This window comes from Podarcis bocagei (genome assembly GCF_964188305.1).
Source record: "Podarcis bocagei genome assembly, chromosome: 9".
In the NCBI taxonomy this organism is placed as follows: Eukaryota; Metazoa; Chordata; class Lepidosauria; order Squamata; family Lacertidae; genus Podarcis; species Podarcis bocagei.
In genome coordinates, this window is record NC_138134.1 from 5,108,891 (window position 1) to 5,136,631 (window position 27,741).

General features: G+C 42.3%; 2 protein-coding genes across 3 annotated transcripts in view; one reads left to right on the top strand and one right to left on the bottom strand.

The window, feature by feature from the left end:
• Nucleotides 1-444, top strand: part of CC2D2A (coiled-coil and C2 domain containing 2A) — a 54,776-nt gene extending 54,332 nt beyond the window's left edge. The window contains exon 36 of the mRNA XM_081207580.1: nt 37-444. Coding sequence (XP_081063706.1) covers nt 37-79 — 43 coding nt within the window. The 3' untranslated portion in view covers nt 80-444. The remainder of the gene's footprint in view (nt 1-36) is intronic.
• Nucleotides 232-27,741, bottom strand: FBXL5 (F-box and leucine rich repeat protein 5). 2 transcript variants are annotated; one of them, XM_081207702.1, is made up of 11 exons: nt 27,550-27,741; nt 22,989-23,204; nt 21,256-21,351; nt 18,463-18,658; nt 17,185-17,367; nt 15,056-15,181; nt 11,396-11,544; nt 11,105-11,187; nt 9,595-10,320; nt 7,774-7,922; nt 232-1,046 (listed from the first exon to the last, which is right to left on the bottom strand). In XM_081207702.1, the coding sequence occupies exons 1-11, from the start codon at nt 27,631-27,633 to the stop codon at nt 970-972; spliced, it is 2,085 nt and encodes a 694-aa protein (XP_081063828.1). In that variant the 5' UTR covers nt 27,634-27,741; the 3' UTR covers nt 232-969. The 2 variants fall into 2 exon arrangements, with proteins under 2 accessions (XP_081063828.1, XP_081063829.1); XM_081207703.1 differs by having other exon boundaries at nt 18,469-18,658; nt 27,550-27,740.

The window sequence follows — 27,741 nt, forward strand, 5'->3', positions numbered from 1 at the left end:
TGCGCTAAAAGAACTTTGAAGCTGTCTTCCTTCCAGGCATTTATGTGATTTCAACCAACCTTCAACTGTGTTAAGCTGAAACTGCACACGTTAAACACATGTAAGTTGTGGCCGTACTGCATTAAAAAGTTTACCAACACATTTAGCTTTCAAGTTGATGGAACAATATTGTTATTTTGCAATGCAACTGAGCTTCCCCTCCATTCAAATGAGCAGATTACCACCAGCAAGTTCCTTAAAGCTGAAAATTTATTTATTTCAGTTGCTCTTACAGCAGAGAAATCACTTCTTGGAAAGTCCCTTTCAGAATTCAGCGTCTTTAATGAATTTCTATAGACAATACAGGGGGTCCTGGTTGCTATGCAACTACAGTTAAGCAAATACTTTGTGAAGCCCACAAAAAGATGTGGCAAACAGTCATTGGCTTGCTAACTTATCCAGACTCTAACAAATTCAGATGCTGATGGGAATGTTCCATGTGCTGTTCTTTAAGCTTATAACATATGAAGTCAGTGCTAAGACAAAGTATCTGTAATTCTGCAGTAAGACAATTCTGGGATCAGAAGTTATGGGAGAAATCACTACTGAACAATATATATTGTTATCCAGATGTATTTAATATTTATATTGAAGCATGAGCTTAAAAAATAATAATCTTAAGGGCTTAGCACAAAACACAAAATAAAAATATTAAGTGCCAAACGTTAGGGGGAAAGTGTCAAAAACAATCTGAGTAAGTTTCACGGCACAAAGAATTAAACCTCTCACCTTCCGAAATCAGAGTGAAACATTGTGAGAATGGTGTGACCCTACACAGTTTGCTTATAAGATTCTGAATTATGGGGCAGAAAGGACCTACAATTTGCACTTCAGAAGGGAACTGTTAACACAAGATGCGGACTGTAAGTAAAGTGCATGAAAGGAAGCCTGCTGAGCTAATGAAGTAGACTGAAAAGGAAAGTAGTCAGGTCATTCACCAGAGCGGCAGCAGGCTCTGAAACCACACTGCAAGTTCTGGCATCCACTGGCGGTTTCGGCGTGAGGACCTGTGTAAAGACAGAACAAATGTGAAAGGAAGAAAAAGGGGTGGTGTTCATCTTGTGCAGTAGCCATTCATAGCCTTTTTCATCAAGGGAGATTTCATATTCATTCAAAGTCTCACATTGCAATTGTAATATCTTACTGGTATACAACTGATTATACCACATTTAAATATACAAAATATTATTTGCCCAACAGACTTCACAGCAGCGCTGTGGCCATCCAGGTGCTAGACTACAAAACCCATCATCCTTGGCTGGGGATGATAAGTGTTGGAGTCCAGCAGCATCTGGAGGGTCCAGGTTAGTTTCCTTGGGCGTAACAAAAGTAGCTCCTGTATGAGCTACCTATTTTACTTGGAAGAAATGATAAAGCACCTAACTTTTTAAAAAGCCTCCAGAATAGATTATCTGTTTCCCAAATGTATACTCTGATGAGTTCTGGCTTGAAGATTATAATTTATTTTTTTTAAGTCCCATACCAAAGTTTTACCAAGTTTCAGCAACCATCACTTACCTTCATTTGCAAGTAATTTTAATAAACAGTGAAATTACTGCACTATTGGCAAAAGCCACATATGCATTTAAAAACAGGTGTCCTACATTATTTCAGGCACAGGACATTCATCTTAATGAATTAAAGCCATGAAACTGGCAGACCAACCCTGCTGTCTCCTTGCAATACTCAGGGTATTTTATATAATCAAAACTGGACAGAAAGTATGTGAGGGTGTGTTAACAAATAATAACATGTCTGAAAACAGTTAAGGGGGAAATGAACCTCTTTCATTACTGAAACCAACATTTGTTAGTACAATTTAATATTCTGGAAATACACCGAACACACACTTCTGGCTATTCATCTTGTAGGATTCATTTGAAGGGCACTTTCAAGTAACAGCAGAATACTATTATTAATTAATTATCGGCTTATATGTCAAAATGGCTTATAAGCAGATTACAGCTATAAAATAAATCCATAATTAAAATGCACATTTGTAATTAAAATGCACAACAATTTAAACAGCAACAGTTAAAATAACCAAGACATAAGATCTGGGAAAGGCTTGCCTAAACAGATGTATTTTTAGGATCATATGAATCGATCAGCAGTGCTTTGCCTTCTATAAGGCTGCAAGTAAAATCATTTATTTCATGTACCTGGGTTAAATAGACCAATTTTCATAAAGAGATGTGTCTTTCTTTCTGCATGCCCTGTCATAAGGCCAAAGTACAGTTTTTATATTGAAGGCAAAGTGTCCTGTTCCAGCGTCACACTTGTTTCCTGCCAAAATTTGATCTCCCAACCTGCTATTTGCGCCTTGTGCATCTCTTTGGGCAAAAGCAGCTGGAGAGGGAGGTATTCTTGGCAGGAAATGAAGGCAGTGTCTCATTTCAGACTGGGAGAGTGCAACTGGTTTTCCTCGAAAAGCAAAGTTGAGTGTGCTTTTTAAAAGTGTGAGTGACAGTAATCAACATGCAGTTTGGTTCTTAGATGGATACTCAGTTCCTTAATTTAAGAAGTTTGAAGGTGAAATTTACTGAGACAAAACTAGAGAAATAGCAATTCTGAATTAGAATTTTAAGAAATACGTTCAAGTTAGGCTATGTATCATCATCTAATCATGGCCATACTTTTCCATGTATAAGACTATTTTTTAGTAAAAAAACAACCCCTAATGTTAAAAGGGGCGGATAGTCTTATACACGGGGGCAATCTCCCTCCATTTTCTTAATTTTGAGTCGCTAGTTCTGTCTTATACACAGAAAAATACAGTATATGCTGGAAGATCAGAAAAACTGTGGTTTTGCGCCCCAAACTCAGAATTAAAGAATTTCCATGATCAAGAAGAAAACTAGCTAGCTTCTGGAAGGGTTGGGTGATTTTCTTTTTCTCTGAGACTCCAACACTAAATATATATCTTCCCCCACCCCAAAACACAAATCTTAACTAAAAAACCTTTGGTCATGAATGAAAGCCTAGTTGACTGAAGCATTTTTTAAGACCAACCACAAATGCTTTCCCTTTTACCCAACAAATCATATTCAATGTGTTTTATTTGCTAGTTTTCCAAGTACTCTGACAGTGCACTTCTATACATGCCAACTCAGAATTAAGTTTAATTAAATGCAGTAGGATCATTTTCCAGGTAAGTAATCCCAAATCTTATATTCAAGCTGCAATTTTAAGAAGTTTAGGAAAATCTGGGCAGGCAGAATTTAATTATTTGCTGCTGCAAAACAATAAACAGGAAAAACTGAATGATCTCTTTCACCCAATCGATACCAATTCACAAGTGATAAAATGAAATTAAAAAACTAAACAGATGTTTCAAGAAATATGATCTAGAAAAACAGCAAAAAAACTTGAGTAAGAAGGATACCCTTAGAGGTATAAAATGTTTGGCTTTTAAAAAGCACTTTAAATAGGGAAATAAACTTTTAACAAGAAAGTGACAGAAAGAAATAAGTCCCCCCATTTAAACATAATGGCAATTTAGCTAAAAGAATGAAGTTAAGGGTTGTTTTGTGAAGCTGTTACAATTCAGAGGTCAAAAGATGAAAGTATGCTTTACAGAATATTTTCTATTAAGGAATGGTTTTATCACCACTTTAGTAATAAACAGGAAATTTTAGAATGAATAAATTGAAATAAAGAAGAAATCTCCTGCACCAAACGCTTTGTTGAAGTATACTATAAAAAACTTTCTAGGAGATACTGGTTCCTGTTTTTGATTCATGTAATTAAGAGTAGTATCCAATTAGTCACTCTCAACTTACAGAACACATCCATCAGGAGAGGGATTTTTTTTGGCACTTACACCTTGTCAGCAAGAATATAGACAGGTAAGAAGGTAGTGTTACAGATATATATTTTTTTGGAATGTTATCATTATCTCCATATTTCAAAAAAGAAAAAGGCCATTTAGCAAGCCTTTTACTTTGGGAGGGGGAAATGTTAACACTTCACAGAAAAGGATGACATCTGTTTGGCAGTACCTAATTTAAAGGGTGTATTATGAAGCTCATCAGTTCGGCTAGTTAGCTTCACATTTTCACTATGAGAATGCAAAAGCCCTACACTATAGAGCTGGAATTGTTTTATTTATTTGCAAATGTTTAAACTGCTTTTCAGGCACATTGCTGTCACAAGGCAGCACACAGATTCACAACAGTGCACTATATAAGACCATCAGATTAAAACCATATCACATCTCTCTTCAAGTGAGCTGTAATAATAAAACACAGCAATTGGTTAACTCAGGTCAAACTATAAATAACAAAAGCTTGTTTAAAAGTCAACAATGACAGCGCGTATTGTACTATCTGGGGGTAGGGCATTCAAAAAATGTGTGACCAAGGAAGACCTGTTCCTGTCACCCGTCAAGTCTAACATCTTTCACTAAAGGGCCAGAGAGTAGTAGGGCACTAGCAGTTGATGTTATTATAGCTTTACAGAAATTTAACAACTTGGAATAAGTATAGAAAAATTCTTTCAGAAGGTACCGCCACCATTAGTACTGAAACTAGGGTAAAGAGAAAGGAAGGGAAAGGTAAAGGACCCCTGACAGTTAAGTCCAGCAGCAGATGACTCTGGGGTTGCGGCACTCATCTCGCTTTACTGGCTGAGGGAGCCAGCATTTGTCCTCAGACAGTTTTTTCAGGTCATGTGGCCAGCAGGACTAAGCCGCTTCTGGCGAAACCAGAACAGCGCGCGGAAAAGCCGTTTACCTTCCCGCTACCTATTTATCTACTTGCACTTGACGTGCTTTCGAACTGCTAGGGGGGCAGGAGCTGGGATTGAACAACGGGAGCTCACCCCGTTGCGGGGATTCGAACCACCGACCTTCCGACCGGCAAGCCCAAGGCTCAGTGATTTACACCACAGTGCCACCCATTTAACCTGAATAAATCTGTTAATTATCTTTCAACTTTCTGTGCGCTACCACATTCACCAACTAACTTCCTGTTGTATCCAACAACTTAGAGCTCATTTATGAACTTACTTTCTAATAATGATGAAACAGATTTCCCAGAAGATCAAGTGCATATGATGACCTCTGGTTCCAACACACAGCTAAGAGAGCCAGCCCCCCCCCCATTTTGCCATCACCTTGTTCCGCACTCTTGAGAAGAGCATCACACCCCCAGCACAGCCTTATTCGTCCTTATCAAAGCAAATTTGGATAGCATAGCATTATTTCTTCCCCAGCGGAATCTGCTTTTCCTTGTCTTTCCTTGTCGTAAGTGCAGCATGAGCACACACCCTCAGAGAAAATAAGGGGGGTATGCAGTCAGTGTGGCGCTTTATTTATTTATACAGCAAGGTGAGAAGCTGCAGCATATATGGGCTTTCTAAAAATGAAGGGCAAGGCATGGCTGGAATTGAATACCATAGTTGCCTGGCCTAAAGGCACTGAAGGGCTTTAGCACTTGTGACCCCTCCTTAAGAGTGAACAAACCCATACACCCATCCCAAAGGGAAACAACATCCCAACAAGGAAATGTTTCTTAAGGCATGAACCATCCAGTACTTACATTTTGAGAAGAGATATTATGTTAAGAGCTATCCATTATAGCAGTTCTTCACAATCTACTCTTAAAGATGATGCCAGCAAAATAGTTACAGTTTATTCAAACATTAGCCAAGGTGAAATATTTTTCAGTGGCTGACATTTGGTCACTTACACACGTTAAATTGGACTTTTAGGTTGTCGGCAAGGCAAAATGTGCTGTTGTACCATGCAAGAGGAACAAAATAAAACAAAACCTGGGCAAGCCACTCTCAATAGCAGATAAGCCCCAGGATGTTTCCAACTGAGCCAGTTAGGACAAATTAGTCTTATTTTCCTGAAACAGCCAAACATCATAATCTTTTGGGAGGTAATAAACTGTGCAATGAGGATTTGTTGTTGTTGTTACTGAAAGCGTTGGTGTAAGTCTGCTCCTTAGGCTAATTTCAACTGGCCCCAAACTCCTTTTATTCATTAATTAATAATAATAATAATAAATTTTATTTATACCCCGCCCTCCCCGACCAAGACTGGGCTCAGGGCGGCTAACACCAGGTATAAAAACAGGATTAAAATACAACCTAAAAAGCAGCCTCCAATAGCTACCTTAAGACAAACCATTCATGTATCCACTGTTCACTAAAGACAAATTATTTAAAAAAGAGAACTCTCCAATTATGCTGTGAGAAACTTCAAAGAGGAGCACAAAGCTAACACTACTGGAAGAGATACGGATACAGACTTGTGAAACGTTCAGAAGTAATAGGATGATTCAGAGTTTGTTCCAATAATCTTATCTGAGGCAGACCTGGGAGGGGGAAATTAGGTTGCGGTCTACTAGCTTGAGAGTTGTCTCATGTCAATAACTAATCCAGTATCACAGCTCCTCTTCTGTGAAACAAACCAGTCAAAGTACCTGTGCCAACAAGATTCCCACAGAACACGGAGGTGTAGGCTAGGCTTAATAGGATTTCAACCTTTTACACTACCATGACTTTTGTCATATTAAAACAAAGGCATTTCAATAGTTAGGAAGTTAGCAGCAAATGTTAAACAGAATCAATCCATTTTCAAGAGCTCAAGATCAGTGTTAGAAACTGAGATATGAAAGCTAGGAGCTAAATGGCACCTTAATCCAAGTTACGGGTGCAACAACAGAATGTCTAGGTGTGCTTTTCTATAACAAGAATCCAAAGCTGAAAATGAATGAAATGCAGCTGAAATACTATGTTCATTTTTCACAAGGCCTAGTCCTTCCCCTGCCCACTCCCCTAATATTCTTAAGAGGGTCTCTTCTCCAGTCTTCAGGGAGTAGCTGGAAGTGGGGAGGCAGAAAAAGGTCCTCCTTGCCTTCCACTCTGCAGTTTTAATCTGAAATCTTAGGCGCAGTACTGTGCCCAGAGCTTGGAAACTGCTCACACTAATGTTATTCCCTGTCACAAAATGCGCCTAGAACAATGGGAATTTTGAACACTGCTCAAGATACACAACACTCCATATTAACATTATTCTTTCAACTGATTCAAACTTTTTCAATCTCTTTATATCAAAATGAGAGCCATCAAGAGGTGGAGCCAGTTACTTCACTGAAATGGGATTTTAAATGATCCACCACAAGTATGCTTCCCTGTTCTATGTCTAGAATGGTATCAATCAATCAATCAATCAATCAATCAATCAATCTTTATTGCGGTCTAAGACCAGACAGCAAAGTTAACAACAGCAACATATGCCACAACCACATAAAGAAGCAGATGTAATTAAGAATTCCCTATAAACTTATTTACATTAAAAATAACACTCCTTCAGCTAAAATCTGTATTCCAGAGATCATAATCAGTACTCATTCCCTGGCTATCACTGTCACCACTGCCTGTCTTGTCCTCGCTGCTATAAAACAGAATTTCGCAACAGGCCTGATGATATCCAAATCTTCATCGGCAAAAGGGTATTTAACATAAGTTTCCTCTGAACCGCCAGATAATTTCCTCAATAAAGGTAAAATTAGCTCTCTTCAGCTAGCACGGTACAACGGGCAGTATAGAAGAACTTGTAATATTTAAATCTATGCCTTCATAGACACATTAAACTTTTAACAATGAAAGGCTAACGTAACTCAGAGGACCTACAACTACAGAAAGGAAGTGGCTTCAAATTCTGAACATTCCAAGGGTTAAATATTAATGCTTTTAAAAGGTACTTTATTCAAAAGACATTACCGTTAATGTTATCACAGTAGTAAAAGTGTTCATGATTCAGAGAAGGGCATACAGACACCAAATCCTGCAGGCCTGCACCGGTTACAGTCAGACAACCGGAGAGATTGAGGTGTTCTAGATGAGGGAGTCCACCTCCCAGAGTCAGCATCCTAAGGTGGAAAATAAAGGCACATTAAGACCATGCCAGGAACCAAACAGGTAGCAGGAGAATTCTGCTTCTTTAGCAAGATGATATATACATTTGAACCACTCAGGACTTTTGATATTTGAGCATTTCTTTCCTCGACCTTCATTATAACAGCCATAAAGTTCATTAAACACTACCCTGCTTCATGCAAAATGAATTCTAGACTGCCACTATTAGTGTAGGGCCATGCACTAATATGGTTTGTTCAGACTTAAACAAAACTTTCTAAGAATTAGACACCTACCTTGCTCACCCAGCCCTACCATAGATAATACAGTGGATGAAATGCAAGGAACAGAGATGGGCAATGGAGTAAAGGGATACTACTGTCATATAGGATCCCGTTTGACTTTTGTCTGTAACCAAGCTTAGAGGAAAGCAGAGATTCCATAGTAGTGATAGGTAAATAAGCAAACAAATCAGAGTTAGCTCACAAAAAAATTTGACCATGGTAATAACAAAAAAGGAGTAACCTGGCATCAAGAAACTTGATGAGGCTTGAAGTACGGTAGAGTAGACAGCAGTTATTAAGAGACAGGGGTAAGGCAGCGGATGTCTTCCTATGCCAATATAGAAAGCCTATTCAAGGTAAATGAACCAATGCTCCCTTCTCAAGTTAGCTTTTGCACATACTCTAAGTGGATGTCTCCCATGCTATGTCACATCTAACAGTGAATCCCAGCAGAACGAATGTAGCTGTCTAAACTGGTGGCAAGATGTTCTAGAACAGGGATAGGCAACCTAAGGCCTGGGGGCCAGATGCGGCCCATTCGCCTTCTAAATCCAGCCTGCGGACGGTCTGGGAATCAGCATGTTTTACATGAGTAGAATGTGTCCTTTTATTTTAAATGCATCTCTGGGTTATTTGTGGGGTACAAGAAGTCATTCATATCTTTTTTTCAAAATATAGTTTGGCCCACCACATGGTCTGAGAGACAGTGGAAAAGGTTGCTGACCCCCGTTCTAGAAAACCCTTCTTTTGAAGACCGCTTGAGTTTATGTGTGTAGTTCTAACTTGTAATGTCTGGTGAATGTTGACGCACACATCCATCCCAAAGGCTATTTCAATTTCCAAGCCAGAAACTGGTTTCATGTATTATAGAAGATGGTAGTCATGGGAACTCCAGTGGGAGCACATATCAGCAACATGAGAATGCCCAGATCCAGTTGAGATGGAAGAGCAGTTAAGGTCATCCTGAGTTGTAGGGAGAGATTAGCATCCACTGTTTGGTTGGGAGCTTTCTTCCCAATGACAAACATGTTTTCTTTTATTGTCTTCAGATATACCTAGGGGGGGGCGGCAAGGAGACACCAGAAGGGGGAAAAGTGTACGGTTGGGGGTTTTTTTTAGAAAATAAAGCTCCGCTCCCCACCCCGGATTTTGGAAGAGAAAACTTTACAGAGGATTGTAGTCTAAGAGAAAGAAAAATTCAAAAAAGAGGAACGTGAACTCAAAGGCAGGGAGGAGAGGAAGAATCACATCTGCTTTGGGCAAAGCACTTCTCCACCTCCAATCGTCAATGCATTACCACCAGATTCAGTGGCTAAGTAATGATGAGATAACAATATGATTTTGTGTTGTTTTTTAAATGGCATTAATGGATTTTGGCAGGGGTTTCAAAGAGGCTACATACCTGAGACCGTGGTCTGTTATCTGGTAACATCCTGACAGACTGAGGAACTGAAGAACTCGCGCTGTCTCATGGTCTGATTTTGCACTCCTGAAGTATGCAAAGTCTTTCCCCTCTGACTGTTTACTAGTCCTTGGTGCATGTTTAGATAGTGCAGAGGATCCTGGGAGTGCCTGAATAGTTCTTAAAGCTGTCCCAGCACAACAGAAAGAGTGACCACAGTAGGTCAAGGCAGTAGGAGCACAGTGCTGCTGCCAGCAAATACTAGTCCTTAGTCCAAAAATGTCTTTGCTGCAGCATGATGCAGAACAAGTGAAATTTGATGAAGGTTCTACCACACAAACTCCTTCAATATTTCTGTGTTTCCACTCAGCAGCATCTTCAATATCTGCCAGATCTTCCGCATCTAACATCCAGATATAGGCAGAGTTAAAGCTCTCTGATCTGACAGGTGCAATCCAATGGCTTTCATTTCCTTCTCCTTTAATCAAATTTTCATTTGCAATATCATGCAAACTACAATTCTTTTTGCTGGCCTGCATGGCAATGTCTTTGTTTTTCCACACAGTTTTTCCATTCCTGTTTTGACAACTTTTCAGAGATCCTGCTTCACTGGGTGACAAAATTCCCAAGGCTCTAGAAATCTTTTTTACAGCCACGTCTGTGATTCTCTCACATCCAGAGAGATCAAGATGCCGGAGATTCTGGCAGCAACCAACCCAAGACCAACTGAAACAAATATTAACATATTTGTTAACCAATATTTTGTTATTGTCCCAACCAACATATTCAAGCTATTGCAGATAAAGTACAGTGGTGCCCCGCAAGACGAATGCCTCGCAAGACGGAAAACTCGCTAGACGAAAGAGTTTTCCGTTTTGGAGGTGCTTCGCAAAACGAATTTCCTATGGGCTTGCTTTGCAAGACGACAATGTCTTGCGAGTTCCTGCTGGTTTTTTTCCTCCCCCCCCTTTTCTAAGCCGCTAAGCCGCTTTTCAGCTGATCCGATCAGCAGATAAGACACTAAAAGCCGCTAATAGCGCTAATCCGCTAATCCTTCAATGGGCTTGCTTCGCAAGACGAAAAAACCGCTAGACGAAGAGAATCACAGAATGGATTCTTTTCGTCTTGTGAGGCACCACTGTAGTCATATTCGGATCAATGAATGTTCAACCCTAAATGCATAAAATACTAAAAGAAATCAGTTAAGGATTAATAGCAAAATGCCTAAGTATTGCTGGTCTGTTCTGCAGAAACAATGTGCCGCAGAAGCAAAAGACCTACACTTTATCAGAGACAGGAGCAATGGAATGTAGAGTCTTAGACAGAATAATAACCCTTGTCTAACTATTTTTCCTCATTCTACAGGTAGCGTATGATACGTGACAACTTCCAAAACTAACATTTCTCCCTGCCAAAAACAGTTCACATTATCAAGGCTCTAGTAATTACTATACTGTTGGTAATTTACCAATGGCAAAGTAAGAAACAGACACCCCAAAGGATTACCAACCTTTCAAATGCGGAATCAGAAATATCAGTTTGAGTGAGATCAAGATGCTCCAAGTTAGGACAGAGTTCTAAGATCTGTCTGACCTAGGTTTAAAAGAAAATGGAGTATCAGTTTATGGTTGCAATAAAAATTGTGTCAGAGATTATATTGCTGTCTTTATACTGTTAATCCACCTTGAGTACAGAGCAGGCAGAAAAGCAACAAAGAGATTATTTTATTGAAAAACACCCACTTAAGCACCCTTATTATTCTTTACAGATTCCCCAGATGTATTCATTATGTATACTTTACCATTTTGTTAGATATGGCTGAGCTGTATGCGAGCACAATTGTTTTCACTGAGGTGCCTACACGTGGGAGAACATTATGAATTAAGCCCTGAAGAAAGTCCTTTTCTTTTTGAATAATGCTGATAGCCAAGGATTCTTCTGAATTTTCTTCTATAAAAGGGATCAAAGGACAAATTTAAGAATAAAAAATGGACATATATACAAAGTATGAAAATATATTAATTTTAAAAACATCTATATATCAAATGCTAATTAGTATAATAAAAGCTGCAGCCTAAGTACTTTAGTCAAAAGGACAAATTCCAGATGCAGAGCATCTCCCTGCATGTTTTGCCAACCACCACAAGAGGTCAGCCTTCAGAGCAATGAGTTACCGTAGTTATGGTGTCAACAGTCTTAATCCGACACTGAGCAAAAGTACCGTATTTTTCGCCCTATAGGACGCACTTTTTCCCCTCCAAAAATGAAGGGGAAATGTGGGTGCGTCCTATGGGGCGAATGCAGGCTTTCACTGAAGCCTAGAGAGCGAGAGGCTCTTGCTCTCCAGGCTTCAGGAAGCTCTGCGCAGCCCTCCGGAGCCCGTCGCAAAACCGCGCCGGGCTCCGGAGGGTTGTGCAGAGCTGCCTGCATGTCAAAGCCTCGGGCGCACTGAAGAGCACGCCCGGGCTTCGCACAGCTGTCCGCAAGCCTGGGGAGACCAGCGCAGCTCCCTAGGCTTGCGGATAGCAGGCTGTTCTGGGGGCTGGGGTCGGGGGAAGCTCGGGCTTCCCCTGCGCCAGCCCTGTGCCTGGGGGGGGGGAATATTTTTTTCCCCTTTATTTCCCCCCCCAAAAAAACCTATGTGCGTCCTATAGGGCGGTGCACCCTATAGGGTGAAAAATACGGTAGTTTTCTATCCTGAAGCTAACTTACCATATACAGGTGAAACTCAAAAAATTAGAATATCGTGGAAAAGTTCATTTATTTCAGTAATTCAACTTAAAAGGTGAAACTAATATATGAGATAAGACTCATGACATGCAAAGCGAAATATGTCAAGCCTTTATTTGTTATAATTGTGATGATTATGGCGTGCAGCTGATGAAAACGCAAAATTAAATATCTCAGAAAATTAGAATATTAAATGAAATCAGCAAAACAAGGATTTCAAATAGAGCAATATTGGACCTCTGAGAAGTAGAAGCATGCATATGTACTCAGTACTTGGTTTGGGCCCCTTTTGCATCAAATACTGCCTCACTGCGGCGTGGCATTGATGCTATCAGCCTGTGGCACTGCTGAGGTGTTATGGAAGACCAGGATGCTTCAATAGCAGCCTTCAGCTCTTCTGCATTGCTCGGTCTCATGTCTCTCATTTTTCTCTTGGCAATGCCCCATGGATTCTCTATGGGGTTCAGGTCAGGCGAGTTTGCCGGCCAATCAAGCACAGTAATCCCATGGGCATTGAACCAGGTTTTGGTACTTTTGGCAGTATGGGCAGGTGCCAAAGTCCTGCTTGAAAATGAAGTCAGCATCCCCATAAAGCTCGTCTGTGGAAGGAAGCATGAAGTGCTCCAAAATCTCCGGGTTGATAGCTGCGTTGACCCTGGACTTAATGAAGCACAGTGGACCAACACCAGCTGATGACAGGGCTCCCCCAAATCAACACAGACTGTGGAAACTTCACACTGGACTTCAAGCATCTGGCATTGTGTGCCTCCCCATTCTTCCTCCAGACTCTGGGTCCTTGGTTTCCAAATGAGATGCAAAAGCTGCTCTCATCAGAAAGGAAGACTTGGGACCACTGAGCAACAGACCAGTTCTTTTTTTCTTTAGCCCAGGTAAGACGCTTCTGACGTTGTTTCTCGTTCAGGAGCGGCTTGACAAGAGGAATACAACATTTGAAGCCCATCTCCAGGATCTGTCTGTGTGTGGTGGCTCTTGATGCACTAACTCCAGCCTCAGTCCACTCCTTGTGAAAGTCTGAATGGTCTTTTCCTGACAATCCTCTCCAGGCTGCGGTCATCCCTGCTGCTTGTGCACCTTTTTCTTCCACACTTTTCCCTTTCGCATAACTTTCCATCAATGTGCTTCGATACAGCCCTTTGGGAACATCCAACTTCTTCTGCAATTACCTTTTGAGGCGTTCCCTCCTTTTGGAGGGTCTCAATGATGGCTTTCTGCACAACTTCCCCATGATTGTACTTCCTACTGAACCAGACTGAGAGACCATTTAAAGACTCAGGAACCCACTGCAGGTGTTATGGATTGAATAGCTACTGCACCTTTTCACAATATTCTAATTTTCTGAGATTGTTAATTTGGGATTGTTATCAGCTGTACACCATAACCATCACAATTACAACAAATAAAGGCTTGACATATCTCGCTTTGCATGTCATGAGTCTATCTCATATATTAGTTTCACCTTTTAAGTTGAGTTACTGAAATAAATGAACTTTTCCACAATATTCTAATTTTTCAAGTTTCACCTGTACATACAAACCAAGCTTTCCCCAAAACATCAAGGAAACTATGCCTTAAATTTGACGGGCATGGTAGTTCTAACGAAAGTGTCAAGCACAACTCAACAGACAGAAAAGGAGCACTGACTATGAGAAATATGACAATCAAGATTATATAGATGTACAAGTGTACAAGTATGCTTAAAAAGGTAAAGGTAAAGGTACCCCTGCCCGTAGGGTTGTGCGCTCATCTCACTCTACAGGCCGGGAACCAGCGCTGTCCGCAGACACTTCCAGGTGAAAAACCAGCGTAACAAGCTGCATCTGGCGAGCCAGCGCAGCACACGGAATGCCATTTACGTTCCCGCTGGTAAGCAGTCCCTATTTATCTACTTGCACCCAAGGGTGCTTTCGAACTGCTAGGTTGGCAGGCGCTGGGACCGAACGACGGGAGTGCACCCCGTCACGGGGATTCGAAGTATGCTTACTTAACTCTTAAACATCAGTCAAAATGACCAGCAGTACTAATAAATATCATCAAAGAATAGCCCCTTTAAATGTCCTGCTGTTGGTGACTTGCCTTTTTGGTGACTAGTGTCTACATCCCTCAGACACACAGACCTATTCCTCTGCAAAAACAAGCCATGCTCTCAAGGTATTCTTGCCAAGTATCATACTCTAGATGAGGTTTTCAAGCTTTGGCTCCCTTGACCAACTACACTTTGTGCGGCACCCCTGTGGAGCTCAGGAGCCCCGTTATGTCACCCCTCCCCTGAAGAGCTGGCAGCCTCTCGCCCTTTTCCGAACACCCTCCCTTGTGGAGTGTTCCCTTAGCCTCCTCTCTCCTCTTGGGACTCTTCTGGGCAGCCACAGCTGCCGCCCCTGGTTTCTGAGCTGCCCCCCCCCGCCTCCTCCCACTGCCCCTCAGGGACCTGGGAAGCCCCACCCCATACCAGTCCCAGAGGCACCATTTGCCTGCGGAGCTTGCAGCCAGGGCTGCTGCAACAGCTGTGCAATCCTTCGGGAGGCAGGGACGCAAGAGGGCATCAGAGGAGAGAGGGAAGAAAAGAGGGACAGAGGCCAGTGTCGCCCATGGCACCTGTGACCATCATTCAAGGCACCCCAGGGTTCCATTGCACACTGGTTGGAAACCACTGCTCTAGACGACCCAAGACAAAACTGTAAAGGGAAGATATGCAGTTCACCCCTTAACTTACCAGACTCATCTATATCAGCATCTTCATCCCATTCCTGAAAAGCACAGCTTTCATCTTTTCTGTTTTTTACCCATTCTTCATCAGGATCTGTATCAAGATCACCAGGTGGGCCACTGGACCAGTCTCCTAAGTAGCCAAGAAGAAAGCATTTAATTATGTTACAGCAACCTTTGAATTACCCACACATATCAGGAAGGAGTAGGCTCTTTTAAGAAGTGTCAGCCAGCAGAAAACACAATGGTGTTACGAAGATCATGCATGTTGCTCTCCTTGTCCTTAATCCTTGGAGACTGGGAAAGTAGCACATGTAGAATTTGTATCTCCCCTCTTCTGTTCTGAAAAGGGCCCTCCCTTTTCAGAACATACCTGCGGTTCAGTGCTCGGATGTCATTCCCGTAATCAGGCGTTTATTGCTACAGCTTAGTCATCGAGGTGTCAAAATCAGTTGTAATAGAATTGCACTGAATTAACAAGTAGAATAAGGAAAATTAAAATTAAAAATCCTCAATATTTCTTTAATTTTAATCACAAGTGGACTCTTTATTACTGCAACTGCAGTTGTTCAAAATAAAATCTAGTCATACCTTGGTTTTAGAATAGCTTAGTTTCCAAACGTTTTGGCTCCTGAACGCCGCAAACCCGAAGTGACTGTTCTGGTTTGTGAACGTACTTTGGGAAGCCGAACGTCTGACGGGGCTTCCAATTGGCTGCAGGAGCTTCCTGCAGCCAATCAGAAGCCACTCATTGGTTTCCAAACGTTTTGGAAGTTGAACGGACTTCCGGAATGTATTCCGTTCAACTTCCAAGGTACGGCTGTATTTTGGAAAGAGAAGAAATGAGCACTGAAACATTTATTTTAATCTCCTTACTGCACTCTTTACTGCATTTGCAATTGTTTTGATAAAACCTATTTGAGAAGGAAACTACTTTTGCCATTTTTATGGATGTTTATTGTTTGTTTACAGATAGTTGCCTTGGTGATATTATCTTGTAATATAGGTAAAGGTACCCCTGACCATTAGGTCCAGTCGCAGACGACTCCGGGGTTGCACGCTCATCTTGTTCTATAGGCCGAGGGAGCCGGCATTTCTCCACAGACAGCTTCCGGGTCATGACTAAGCTGCTTCTGGTGAACCAGAGCAGTGCACGGAAACGCCATTAAGCTTCCCGCCAGAGCGGTACCTATTCATCTACTTGCACTTGACGTGCTTTCGAACTGCTAGCTGGGCAGGAATCTTGTAATATAGGTGTGGCTATTCAGGTGCCCTCCAGATATAGTATGACTACAGCACCCATCATCCCTGAAAGTTGAATCCAACAATTTCTGCTGGAGGGCCACAGGTTAGCCACCCTAAATGTGTTAGATACAAGATAAATAATTCTAAGCCCAGTCTTAACTTGGTGATTTAAAATAACTAAGACTGAACATAATTAATTAATTCTGTCTGTCTTATATGTAGTATATCAACAGTAACGGGTCAATGTAGGGCTATTCACAAGTGCACACGAGCCAAATAATATAGGTATGCCATAAAAAGAGTAATTTACGTTTAGAGTGCTTGATCTCAGAAATTATATACAGTGGTGCCCCGCAAGACGAATGTCTCGCAAGACGGAAAACTCGCCAGATGAAAGAGTTTTCCGTTTTGGAGGTGCTTCGCAAAACGAATTTCCTATGGGCTTGCTTCGCAAAACGACAATGTCTTGCGAGTTCCTGCTGGGTTTTTTCCCTCCCCCCCTTTTTCTAAGCCGCTTATCAGCTGATCCGATCAGCAGATAAGCCGCTAAAAGCAGCTAAAAGCCGCTAATAGCGCTAAACCGCTTATCAGCTGATCCGATCAGCAGATAAGCCGCTAAAAGCCTCTAATAGCGCTAAGCCGCTTATCAGCTGATCCAATCAGCAGATAAGCCGCTAAAAGCCTCTAAAAGCCGCTAATAGCGCTAATCTGCTAATTCTTCAATGGGCTTGCTTCGCAAGACGAAAAAAACCGCTAGACGAAGAGAATCACAGAACAGATTTTTTTCGTCTTGCGAGGCCCCACTGTACCTTCTTCCTTAATGGCTTTTCTTTTACACATAAATGGATGGTGATCTAAGCTTCTAAAGAGCTGGGAATTTCAGCCACTTACCTCTGGCCCAGTGCACAGGGTAAAGATGTTTCCAAAGAGATCCAGTTTTAGCCAACTGAGACCATTTGCTATTTACTTGACTGCATCGACACAACTCCTGAGGGCTAAGGTAACTAAAAATAGTCAGCACAACCTCAGAAGGAAGATCAACAATATTGGTGGTTTGCCCTTTTTCTTCGGTTTCTGAAATATATGGGAATACATTCAGTATTTTGGCAGTGGCTTGTAGAATATTATTCTGTTTAGAATGCTACAATAAAAAAATCTTCACTGAAGCTGTGGCAGAAAAGCAAAGCTGACAGCATGTATAAATGGGGAGAGGGGCAGAGCCCATCAACTTTTACATCTCTCTCTCAGAGCCATAGCACTGAGTGTTGACATCCTTTCCTAAAAGAATAACAGACATAAATACTACCCCAAACTCAACTGCTACTAAATTGCACAAACATTAAGCAATTAAACAAGTATAACTAGTGAAAAACCAACAAACATAAGCACACTCAGCTGTCCTGGATTGAAGCCTAGATGTTACTTCCCAAGCTCTCTGGTGTCAATTCAGCCATCACTTTTTAAAGTCTTGATTTCTTTGTTGCCAGTTATCTAATGGGCTTTCATATTAGCCACTTCATCCAAAAACAAAGAAGCATGCAGGGCAAAATCATTGTGTTTTTATTTATTTTTATTATTTTATTAAATTTATATACAGCCCTGTACCTGCAGGTCTCAGGGCGGTTCACAGGATAAAATCAGAATATTAAACTACCATAGACTTAATTCAAAATAAAAACATAACCAACCCATTTTAGAATATTTCCCAACCTTTTCTTACCATCCTGCAGGTGTTCCTTATTAATCTCTATACCACAAAGTAAAAGATGTACTTGGAAATAAATGCTGCTATTTTCAAGAAAGCTCATCAAAGCACTGCTGCTACTTGTTTTGGCAACCCAGATATTTTCCTGCAGGACTCTGCTCTGAAGCATTATTATTATTATTATTATTATTATTCAGCACTACCTTCAATCAGAAAATGAAAGCTAGTCTGGGGTGAAAATGTGCAGTCTAGGATATGAAAAATGTTTCAATGAGTAAGACTGACCAGACCTGAGTTGAGTATAACAGAGACAAGATCGCTAAAGAGACCGAAAGTAACTGCAACCTACATCAAAAGCTCTACAAGTTGCAAGAACATAATTTTAAGTGCCATGGAGTTTTGTGACATTATTTTCTAGAAAACCAGCTGAGAAATTCAGAAGATTGCTACAAATAAAAGGTTACCTTCACCTTGATCTGCTTTTTCATCCACAGAATATTTAAAAGCTTTCTGCAGTTCCTCGGCTTGATTCCAGAGACTAATACCTTTACGTATTTCTGCTGCAGCTTCCTTCTGGGAGCAGTGTTGCGCAATTACTTTCTTTTTTATGTCCTTCAATTCCTCATAAGTAAAATATTCCATCAACATTGGCTGGAAAACCTAAGATACACAACAAACGTCACTTTTTGAATAACCCAATTGTTCCAACTTGCTCTTGTTTTTGAAATACTACATTTAACTTTCTCAGTCTAAGATCATCAATCACATATGATACACATACAGTGGTACCTCGCAAGACGAATGCCTCGCAAGACAAAAAACTCGCTAGACGAAAGGTTTTTCCATTTTCGATTTGCCTCGCAAGACGAAATTTCCCTATGGGCTTGTTTCGCAAGACGAAAACGTCTCGCGGCTTTGTTTCCTTTGTCTAAAAACAAAGACATGTTTTGTTTATAAAGTTAATTTATTTTCCCTTCAATTTTTGAACTGCTCTTTACAGTATGTGTGACTTTAAAGAGCAGTTAATAAACTGTTGTTGTACCAAATTTGGCTTTGTTTGGACTTTTTTTGACCATAGGAACGCATTAATTGATTTTCAATGCATTCCTATGGGATTTCGTGATTCGCAAGACGAAAAATTCACTAGACGACAAAAATTGCGGAACGAATTAATTTTGTCTTGCGGGGCACCACTGTACAAGGATGAGAAACAACATACACATAGGATTAGCTGCAGTAGGGCTGGGCGATATCTGGTTTTTAACATGAAATATCACCAGCGAACCATCGCAATATAGCAATAGATCATGATGTCTGAAAGAAGGATGGGTGAGAGTGGACTGAGGAGAGAGGGAGCAAGCACGACCAGGAGAAAGGAGGCAGCCCGCTTGCCCCAGCGAAGGTTCTTGGGCACCCTCTGCTAATTTCGACAACTGGACTACAGAGGGAGCGAGCAAGCACTGGGTGCCCAGGGGTGAAATATGCTTTGCTGGCAGCAGCTAGGGAGCAAATGGAGATGTGCAATATATTGCTAGCTCAAAAATTCTGAAGCCATTATCACAATCTGAACTTCCAACCAGTTTCAGACGATGTATTGATATATCACCAAGCTCTGCAGGTTCTTTTGCAGACTAGAACCTGGACAGACAATAACTCATAAAAATTGAGACATAGAATCATAGAATTGTACAGTTGGAAGGCACCCAAGGGTCATTTGGTCCAACCCCCTACAATGTGTGAAGGCCCTGCCACAGGTCACTGCTAACTCGGCAACCCCCAGTGGGGACACCACCAACAGAGCCTCCCCTGCTGGTTGTATGGCCTGGGGAAGGTGCTCTTTTAGGTAATTGGGTTCCAAGCCATTTAGGGCACTCAAACTGGAAGTGAAGGCTGGACCATAAAGAAGGCTGATCGCTGAAGAATGGATGCTTTTGAATTATGGCGCTGGAGGAGACTCTTGAGAGCCCCATGGACTGCAAGAAGATCAAACCTCTCCATTCTGAAGGAAATCAGCCCTGAGTGCTCACTGGAAGGACAGATCGTGAAGCTGAGGCTCCAATACTTGGGCCACCTCATGAGAAGAGAAGACTCCCTGGAAAAGATCCTGATGCTGGGAAAGATGGAGGGCACAAGGAGAAGGGGAAGACGGAGGATGAGACGGTTGGATAGTGTTCTCGAAGCTACCAGCATGAGTTTGACCAAACTGCGGGAGGCAGTGGAAGACAGAAGTGCCTGGTGTGCTCTGGTCCAGGGGATCATGAAGAGTCAGACACGACTAAACGACTAAACAACAACAAATGCTCAAACTATTCTTGAACTGGGTCTGGCAGCTCAATGGCAGTCGTGTAGTGATCCAGGTACTGGTCCCATTGGGCTGTCATACTTACCAATCTAACAACTGCATTCTGCACTAGTTGCGGTCTCCAAGGGCAGCTATACATAGAGCACATAACAGTAGCCCAGGTGTGAGGTCACCAGAGCTCGGACAACTGAGGCCAGGCAGGCTATCCTAATTCAGGAAAAGCTGACAAAGAAGCCTAGGCTGGGCATAAGAACTCCCAGCCATGGAAGCTATTTGAGACTCCAGTGACAAATTGGAACCCAAGAGTACTACCAGACTATGAACCTGTTCATTCAGTGGGGTATAACCCTACTGAAAACAGGTTGTACATCCAATTCCTAGACCCGGGAACTACTGGACCACAACACCTCCATCTTATCAGAATTCCGCCTTCGTTTATTAGTCCCTCTCTATCCCATCACGGCTTCCAGACACTGGTCCACCTTCACAGCCTTTCCCGAAAAAAAGTGACAGCATGGAGAGATAGAGCTGTGTGTCCTCAACATACTGATGGCACTGTGCTCCAAATATCCTTGCAGAAAATGGAAAAGAAGAGAAGCAGACGTGAGCTTGCCATTTTTGGCAGCAGACCAGTTTTGTCTTTTGAGGAGGACACTCAAATCTAAGACTAAAGGCTCTTGACTACTACAGTCAGAATCGAAAGAGTTACTTAGGATAATACAATGAGGCTCCCCCCCTTTTTTATTTGCTTTGAATAGCAAAATCTGCATACCACCAACTGCTCTTGAAGCTTCAAGCATTTGCCACAAAGTAAATATGCCTCCTGTTCAAAAAGCACATCTAAAGCCTGCTTGGACACATGGCATTCTGAAGCTTAATTAACCATCCAATTCCCATCCATTCACTGGGTACAGTCGAACATAATGGCCAGAAACCATTTCCTAGTACAGCTCACCTCCTCTTCTTCTTTCATGTGAGGAAGAAAATCCCTGGTAAAAGCTTCAAGCCTCTCCTTTAGCTGCTTCGCATAGTTTAGTTGTTCATATTCATTCTGAGAATGATAAAAAATACCATTACTAAGCATTTGTGCCATTTGAACACTTACGATCAATTGTTAGAAATTGTTAAGTTCTAAAATCCTTAAAATAAAATATGAAGCAATATTGAAATACCAATTGGTTTGTGTTAGTTTCCACAGTAAGTTCAAGCCATCAAAAACAACACACCTCTTCATCAGATGTCTTAAAACAGATGCCCAGAGACCAACTTATATAAAATATGTTAGAATTTCATTTCTAAAATGCTATTATTTTAGTGCAAATGTAAACACTTGTTGTCAGGATGTCTAATTACAGTAAGGTAGATTTTGAAATAATTCCCCAGATGATGCTTCAGATTAATTTTAAAGAACTTGTAGGTGACCAGATTTTGGGAGTATTTCATTATATAATTTAAGTACTTAACAGGCATTGAAAACTAGCAGTGGTACTAGTAGAACTCAACAAATGAAAAGATTAAAGGGATTACCGTCTGACATGTCACAAGCATGGAAAAGTAACTACATATGCCACTTTGTAAAGATAACATACAGTGAGTCAGAAGCCTATAAACTCATGGGTCTCTCTGATATACCTATACATTTAAAGGGGTCAGAAACTGGCAGTCCAGGGGTCAGATGCAGCCCCTCCATTCAGTCTGCAGAACCCCCTTTTCCTCCCTGACAAGTTTTAGGTTTTTTTTAAAAAAACCTAGGGGGGCTTTTCAATTCTAATTTTGGAAGGGAAGAATCAGGCACGGCTTGCATCTGGCGAGGGAAGTGCTTACCCTCTTTGTGCTGTGAATCCCTCATGCCAGAATAAGGCTTGGGGGGGAAAGCCTTCTACTGGTGCTAATGGAGGGCTGTTTTCAATGCTAACTGCCACTTGGGAAAATTGGCTACCTTTAAAGAAAGTACAGCAAGGAAAAGGAAGGCTTAAACTTCCCCTTCCTAACTAATACGTATGAAGATCACACACACCCCTCCATGCAGCTATTTTTCCACCCTAGTGCGGTGGAGGGAAGAAAGAGTAAGAATCTGCATACATACATGTGCGAGGAGTGTGCTATATGTGCATTCTGGTGGTGCAGAGGAGAAAGCGCATGGTGTGCCCATGGACACTTTAATCACATACTCCAGAATTAGCCTCTCCTGCCAATGGCATATGACCCCCAAGAGGGGTGGTCAAGATGGAACATAGCCCTCCAACTGAAAAAGATTCCCCACCCATCAAATCTTAAAGCTATGATGTTCTTATTCATCCACATCCCATGTGACTCCTGTTTTATAAGGTGTGTTATTCAGGCATGTCACACTGTGAGAAGTGTCAGCTGCTGACATCGCCCAAACTGCTCTCAACAAAAAGCAGCTGCTTGCTAGGAAGTAAACCATATTTTTAGAGAGCTTCCCTTCTACATGGAGGAGTCAAAGATGCACAATAAAGTTATGACTAAGCTGGAAATTCTAAAGCACACTTACAAGAAATAAGCCTCACTAAGCGTAGCACGGCTTCTTTCTAAGCAAGCATATATACAACCAGCCTTGTGGCACCAGAACTACGCTGAGATTGCACAAATTCACACATGATCTCAGAAATGTGATTTTGCATTGTACCACCCAGAAACCAAACACTCTTCTTTCAGAAAGCTCACCTTCACATTCTTCAACCCTTTCTCAAAGAGGCTAAGCATTTCTGAGAGTTTATTGTCTGAGTGTACATTATACACAGTCCGGCTGCGTTGCTGAAGTAATCCAATTATGTATTCATTTTCAATTTGTTCATGCATTTTGAATTCCTTAAAAGTAGCATATAGGGATTGGAGGAGAGCCCGGAAGTCATTGTTGTTGGAGAAGTTGGTCTTAGAAAGCTGATTGGAAGAAACAAAAAATGATCAGTTTTTTTCTGGGCTAATACTCAGTAAACCATGTTATCCTCTAAAAAGGTATTTGACACCATCCCACTTTCCTGGTCAAATGTGTTTCCCCTCCCCACCACAGGTGTTTCTAACTCTGATTAAGAACAAAACAAAACCTACCTGACAACACATTATTACTACAGATAAAAAGTCCCGGAAAGTTATTTTAACATATGGCAAATATAGCAAAACCGCAGTTTTAACTTCAGTAGTAAATGTAAAGGGCTTTCTCGGTAGTGGCACCTGCCCTGTGGAACGCCCTCCCACCAGATGTCAAAGAGAAAAACAACTACCACGACTTTTAGAAGACATCTGAAGGCAGTCCTGTTTAGGCAAGCTTTTAATGCTTAACAGACTATTGTATTTTAATATTTTGTTAGAAGCCGCCCAGAGTGGCTGGGGAAACCCAGCCAGATCGGCGGGCTATAAATAAATTTATTATTATTATTATTAACATTATTTTTGTTGTAATTATAGAAAAAAAGGTTTTGCTCATAAATCTGGTAAGAGCACAAGCTTTTAAAGTGCTTTTAGGGTTGTGCTGTCGTTCAGTGCTGAGGTTCAGAGACTTTTCATACATACACACACACCGCTCCCACTAGGCTGAAGGAACCATCAGTGACCCTCAACTATGGACTGCAAATTCATTTTGTCACAGACACTCTCCACAACAGATGAAGTGTCTTGGGATATCCAGTCTCTGGCATCCTTTGACTCTCAACAGAGGTCATCCCACAATACAAGGGCAGAATACTGGAACAGATGAGGCTGGATGCTTCATCCCTCTCTAGGCATCGCCACACATCCAGGACAGACTCAATCATTAGCTTAGGAAAGATACCACATTCAGCTCACTCTCTAAGATGTGCCAGTGAGGCTATAATGTTAGCACCAATGAAGGCAGAAAATGAAATGTCTTGAAAAAGAAGTTCAAGGAATTCAGTTGCTACACTCAGGAGTATTGCCCAGGATGATGCTCTTTTACAATAAGTTGGCAACCATCCTTCTACACTAGAAATATGTGACTATGGTCTATTCTGAGGTATCAGTGTTCCCAACCAGAGTCAAAGGACAAGCCCCAGCACAACCACAGAGGCAACATCCAGGGAAACCTCATCACCCAGACCAGGAACATCTGGCCAGACAACAAAGACTTCTTCCCGCCTTGGGACCCCCAATGTAGGGATCAATGCCAACTCTGCCACTAGTATCCAGCACTCTTGTTTCTCAAATGGCACCCACACTGGGTGAGGGAGAAGAAGAAGAGAGAGAAATCCTTTCGCAAATTGCAAACAACACAATTAAGGTCAAAGGTTTATTTCAGAGATTATGTAGCATGTTCTGACATAACTGTGTAAGCCCCGCAAAGGCACTAATTAAAGACTAAGAATTTCAGAGGACCTCCTCCTCCTCTCTTCTTTCCACTCCCATATTCCATCAAATGACTCAAAGGAAAACAAAGGAAAATATCAACCCACATTGATAGTGACCTTAGTACTGGCAGCAACAAACGACATAACTTAAGAGGATAGTGCAGGGGCAAGGTGGTGATTTAAAACACCAAGGGGGGGGGGAAGGCAAATTTAAACCATTAATTTAGATCAAGTTTCCCACAGACACTTTTCATATAATACCAAAATAAGAGTGTAAATATGACCAGTACACCATGTTAACTTCTAACTACAGTATCATAATATTTTGACAGTGACGCCTGTCTACAAACAAAAACAAAATGAAATATCCATGGCTGAAGAAAATGTTTCTACTAGAAGCTTCTGGATCAGGACGTTCTACCTAAAACGCAGAGGCTGAGTCACAGTCCCTTCAGAGAAAATGTCTGTACTTAGCCTGAGAAAAGCTGATCTACGGAACATCTTGCCACAAGGAAATGTGACCAAAAAAAAGCAAATTCAAAAGTTGGATTAAATATCAGTGGGAAATGATGTCCATAACTGCATGTTGATTTTGTTAAACCTCACTTCCATCTGCCACCATTTGCCCTGCACCAACATCTTGTTGGGCCTCAATATTTTTCAGTCATCTCAAGTGGGCTCTGGGAGTTGAGAGCTGTACTATAGCAACACACACTACATGTGATCATATTCAGTAAATTCTGTGTATTTGACATATGGCCAAGTAAAATGGCCCCTCACCTGAAAAAAAAAATTAAATTGCAAATGTTTACCCTGAGCTGCTCTTTTCTACAAAGGCTTTCCTGTAGTAGAGCAGGGGCAGGGTGTGGGGAGGTAGATCAGGATATACCTGTACATGTGGGAGTGACCTGAAATAGATCAAGTCTTTCTTACTCCCAGATAATTAACAATGGCAACAATTATGCTACTGACATGAAGAAGGGTGGAGAAGAGGCATACACAGAAATGGATATTTGTGTATTGGTGTGTGAGTTCAATTCAGTTCTGGTTCAAAAATGGTGTGTGAGTTCAATTCAGTTCTGGTTCAAAAAAACCGCTCACGGACTGAGATTTAATTCTAAGTACCTGTATTTTGTACCTCTCTCCACCTACTAGGCCTCAGGAATCTAGTGAAAAAATGAGTCTTGCAAGCCTGGAATGTGCCCTGCCCTACAGTTTGATAGTACCCACCTGAAACCTACAGTTTATATTGTTTTAAGTTATTCTTTACTGGCAACTTGAAATAAAGGCACATGAACACACTCAATAATCAAAATCTGCATTGCTATGTGGAAAAAACTGCTAACAAAAATTGTATAGTCATACCTCGGGTTGGTTGTGCTTCGGGTTGAGCGCGTTCGAGTTGTGCTCCATGGCAACCTGGACGTAACGGAACGCGTTACCTCCGGGTTTGGCCGCTTGCGCATGCGCAGACGGTCAAAATGATGTCACGCGCATGCCCAAAAGCGGCAAAAAGCGACGTGTGCATGCGCAGATCTGCCGTCGCTAGTTACGTTTGCTTCTAGATGCGAACAGGGCTCTGGAACGGATCCCGTTCATATCCAGAGGTACCACTGTAGTTGCAAATTACTTTTGAGCGAAGAGGGGTGCGCAGCTGCCAGGTAAATCAGTTATGTTCCCCATTCACAGTGTGGGACTGCCTATTTTACAGAGTGTGCTAGACCACCTTGCTTCAACCTTGAGCTTTTAAAGCTTGTTGGGATTACAATTCCCATAACCCCTGATCATTGGCTAAACTGACTGGGTCAAGCCAAACATGCCATCAGGAAGCTGTAATAACCAAAATACATTATCTTTGGCCCCTGAGATCTCTGCATTTCCTTGCTCTCCTTTACTTGTTAAGCTGCCAACTTAAAAAGCAAAGACACCTGCTTCAAGGAACGTGCACTCTAAAATGATACAGGGAGAGAAAAATCTGCCTTTAAGTTGCGCCTGCTGACACACCAACTCTGCATTGCAAATGTGACATGAAGGCTGGCAACATTAACCTCATCATGTGGGAATCCTTGTTCATCCACAGCAGTGACCGGAGGAGGAAGGACTGCTGGGAGAAGCGCAGAGAAAAGAAATGCCAATGTCTCTACAGTCACAGCAGGCACTGTAACTCTAGGAGAGTTCAACCCCGGAGGCGCACAGAGGGATGCCAACCACCTATGTTTTTTGACATTTGGATTTCCGAACGAGCTTTTCTTTGTCCATATTCGACCCGCATGGTTCATGTCATCAATAGTCCAATAATGTCTTCTACGGAGTTTCCGCCTTCATGTAGCAGCATAGCTGGGAATCGCAGAGGAGGAGGGAAGGCACTTTGGCCGCGCTTCGTTCGGGGGGGGGGGGGCTGCCTTTGGAAAAGATTCTTAAGCCAGGAACACACGTGCGTGCGTGCACACGTGTGGCGAGAAGGCCTCATCCGAGATATAAAACCACCACCAGCAGCGGAGAAGCTGCGTCACGTCTCCGCTAATATCGGGAAGGAAGCGCAGCCGGCGACAGAGCCCTGCGAGGGAAAGGGGTTCGCAACCAAGGGCAAAAAAAAAAAACCGGGGAAGAAAGAGGGGAAACCTGCAAGCGGAGGAAAGCGGCGCTGTGGGGGGGGGGTGTGAAAACAACTGTGCGGACGACGGTGGCCGAGAGGAGTCACGGCGCGCGCCAGGCGGTGGCAGCTGCGCAGGCGCCCCTCTCCCCTCCGGCTCCCCCGAGGGTGCGCGCGCATCCCCTCTCACGCAGCAAGCGAGCGCCGGCCGAGCGAGGCCTGAGGGGGCCGAGGGGCGTGTCCCGCCGCGCGACCTCCCCCCCCCGCGCGCCCCCCCCGCTATGGCCGGCGCGTCGCCCCCTCGGAAACCTCCCCCTCCCCCCCCTCCTACCTTGTCACAATAAAGCCCGACGAGCTGCTTCATCCGCCAGTGCGGGGCCGTGAAAACATCCACCTCCTCAGGGAAGGGAGCCATCTTCTCTCCCCCATATATATAGAGAGAGACCAGGCGCTCTCTTGCTCAGCAGCCGCGGCCGGAGACGCTGCCCCTTCTGCGCCTGCGCCCCGCTTCCACCCGCCGAGT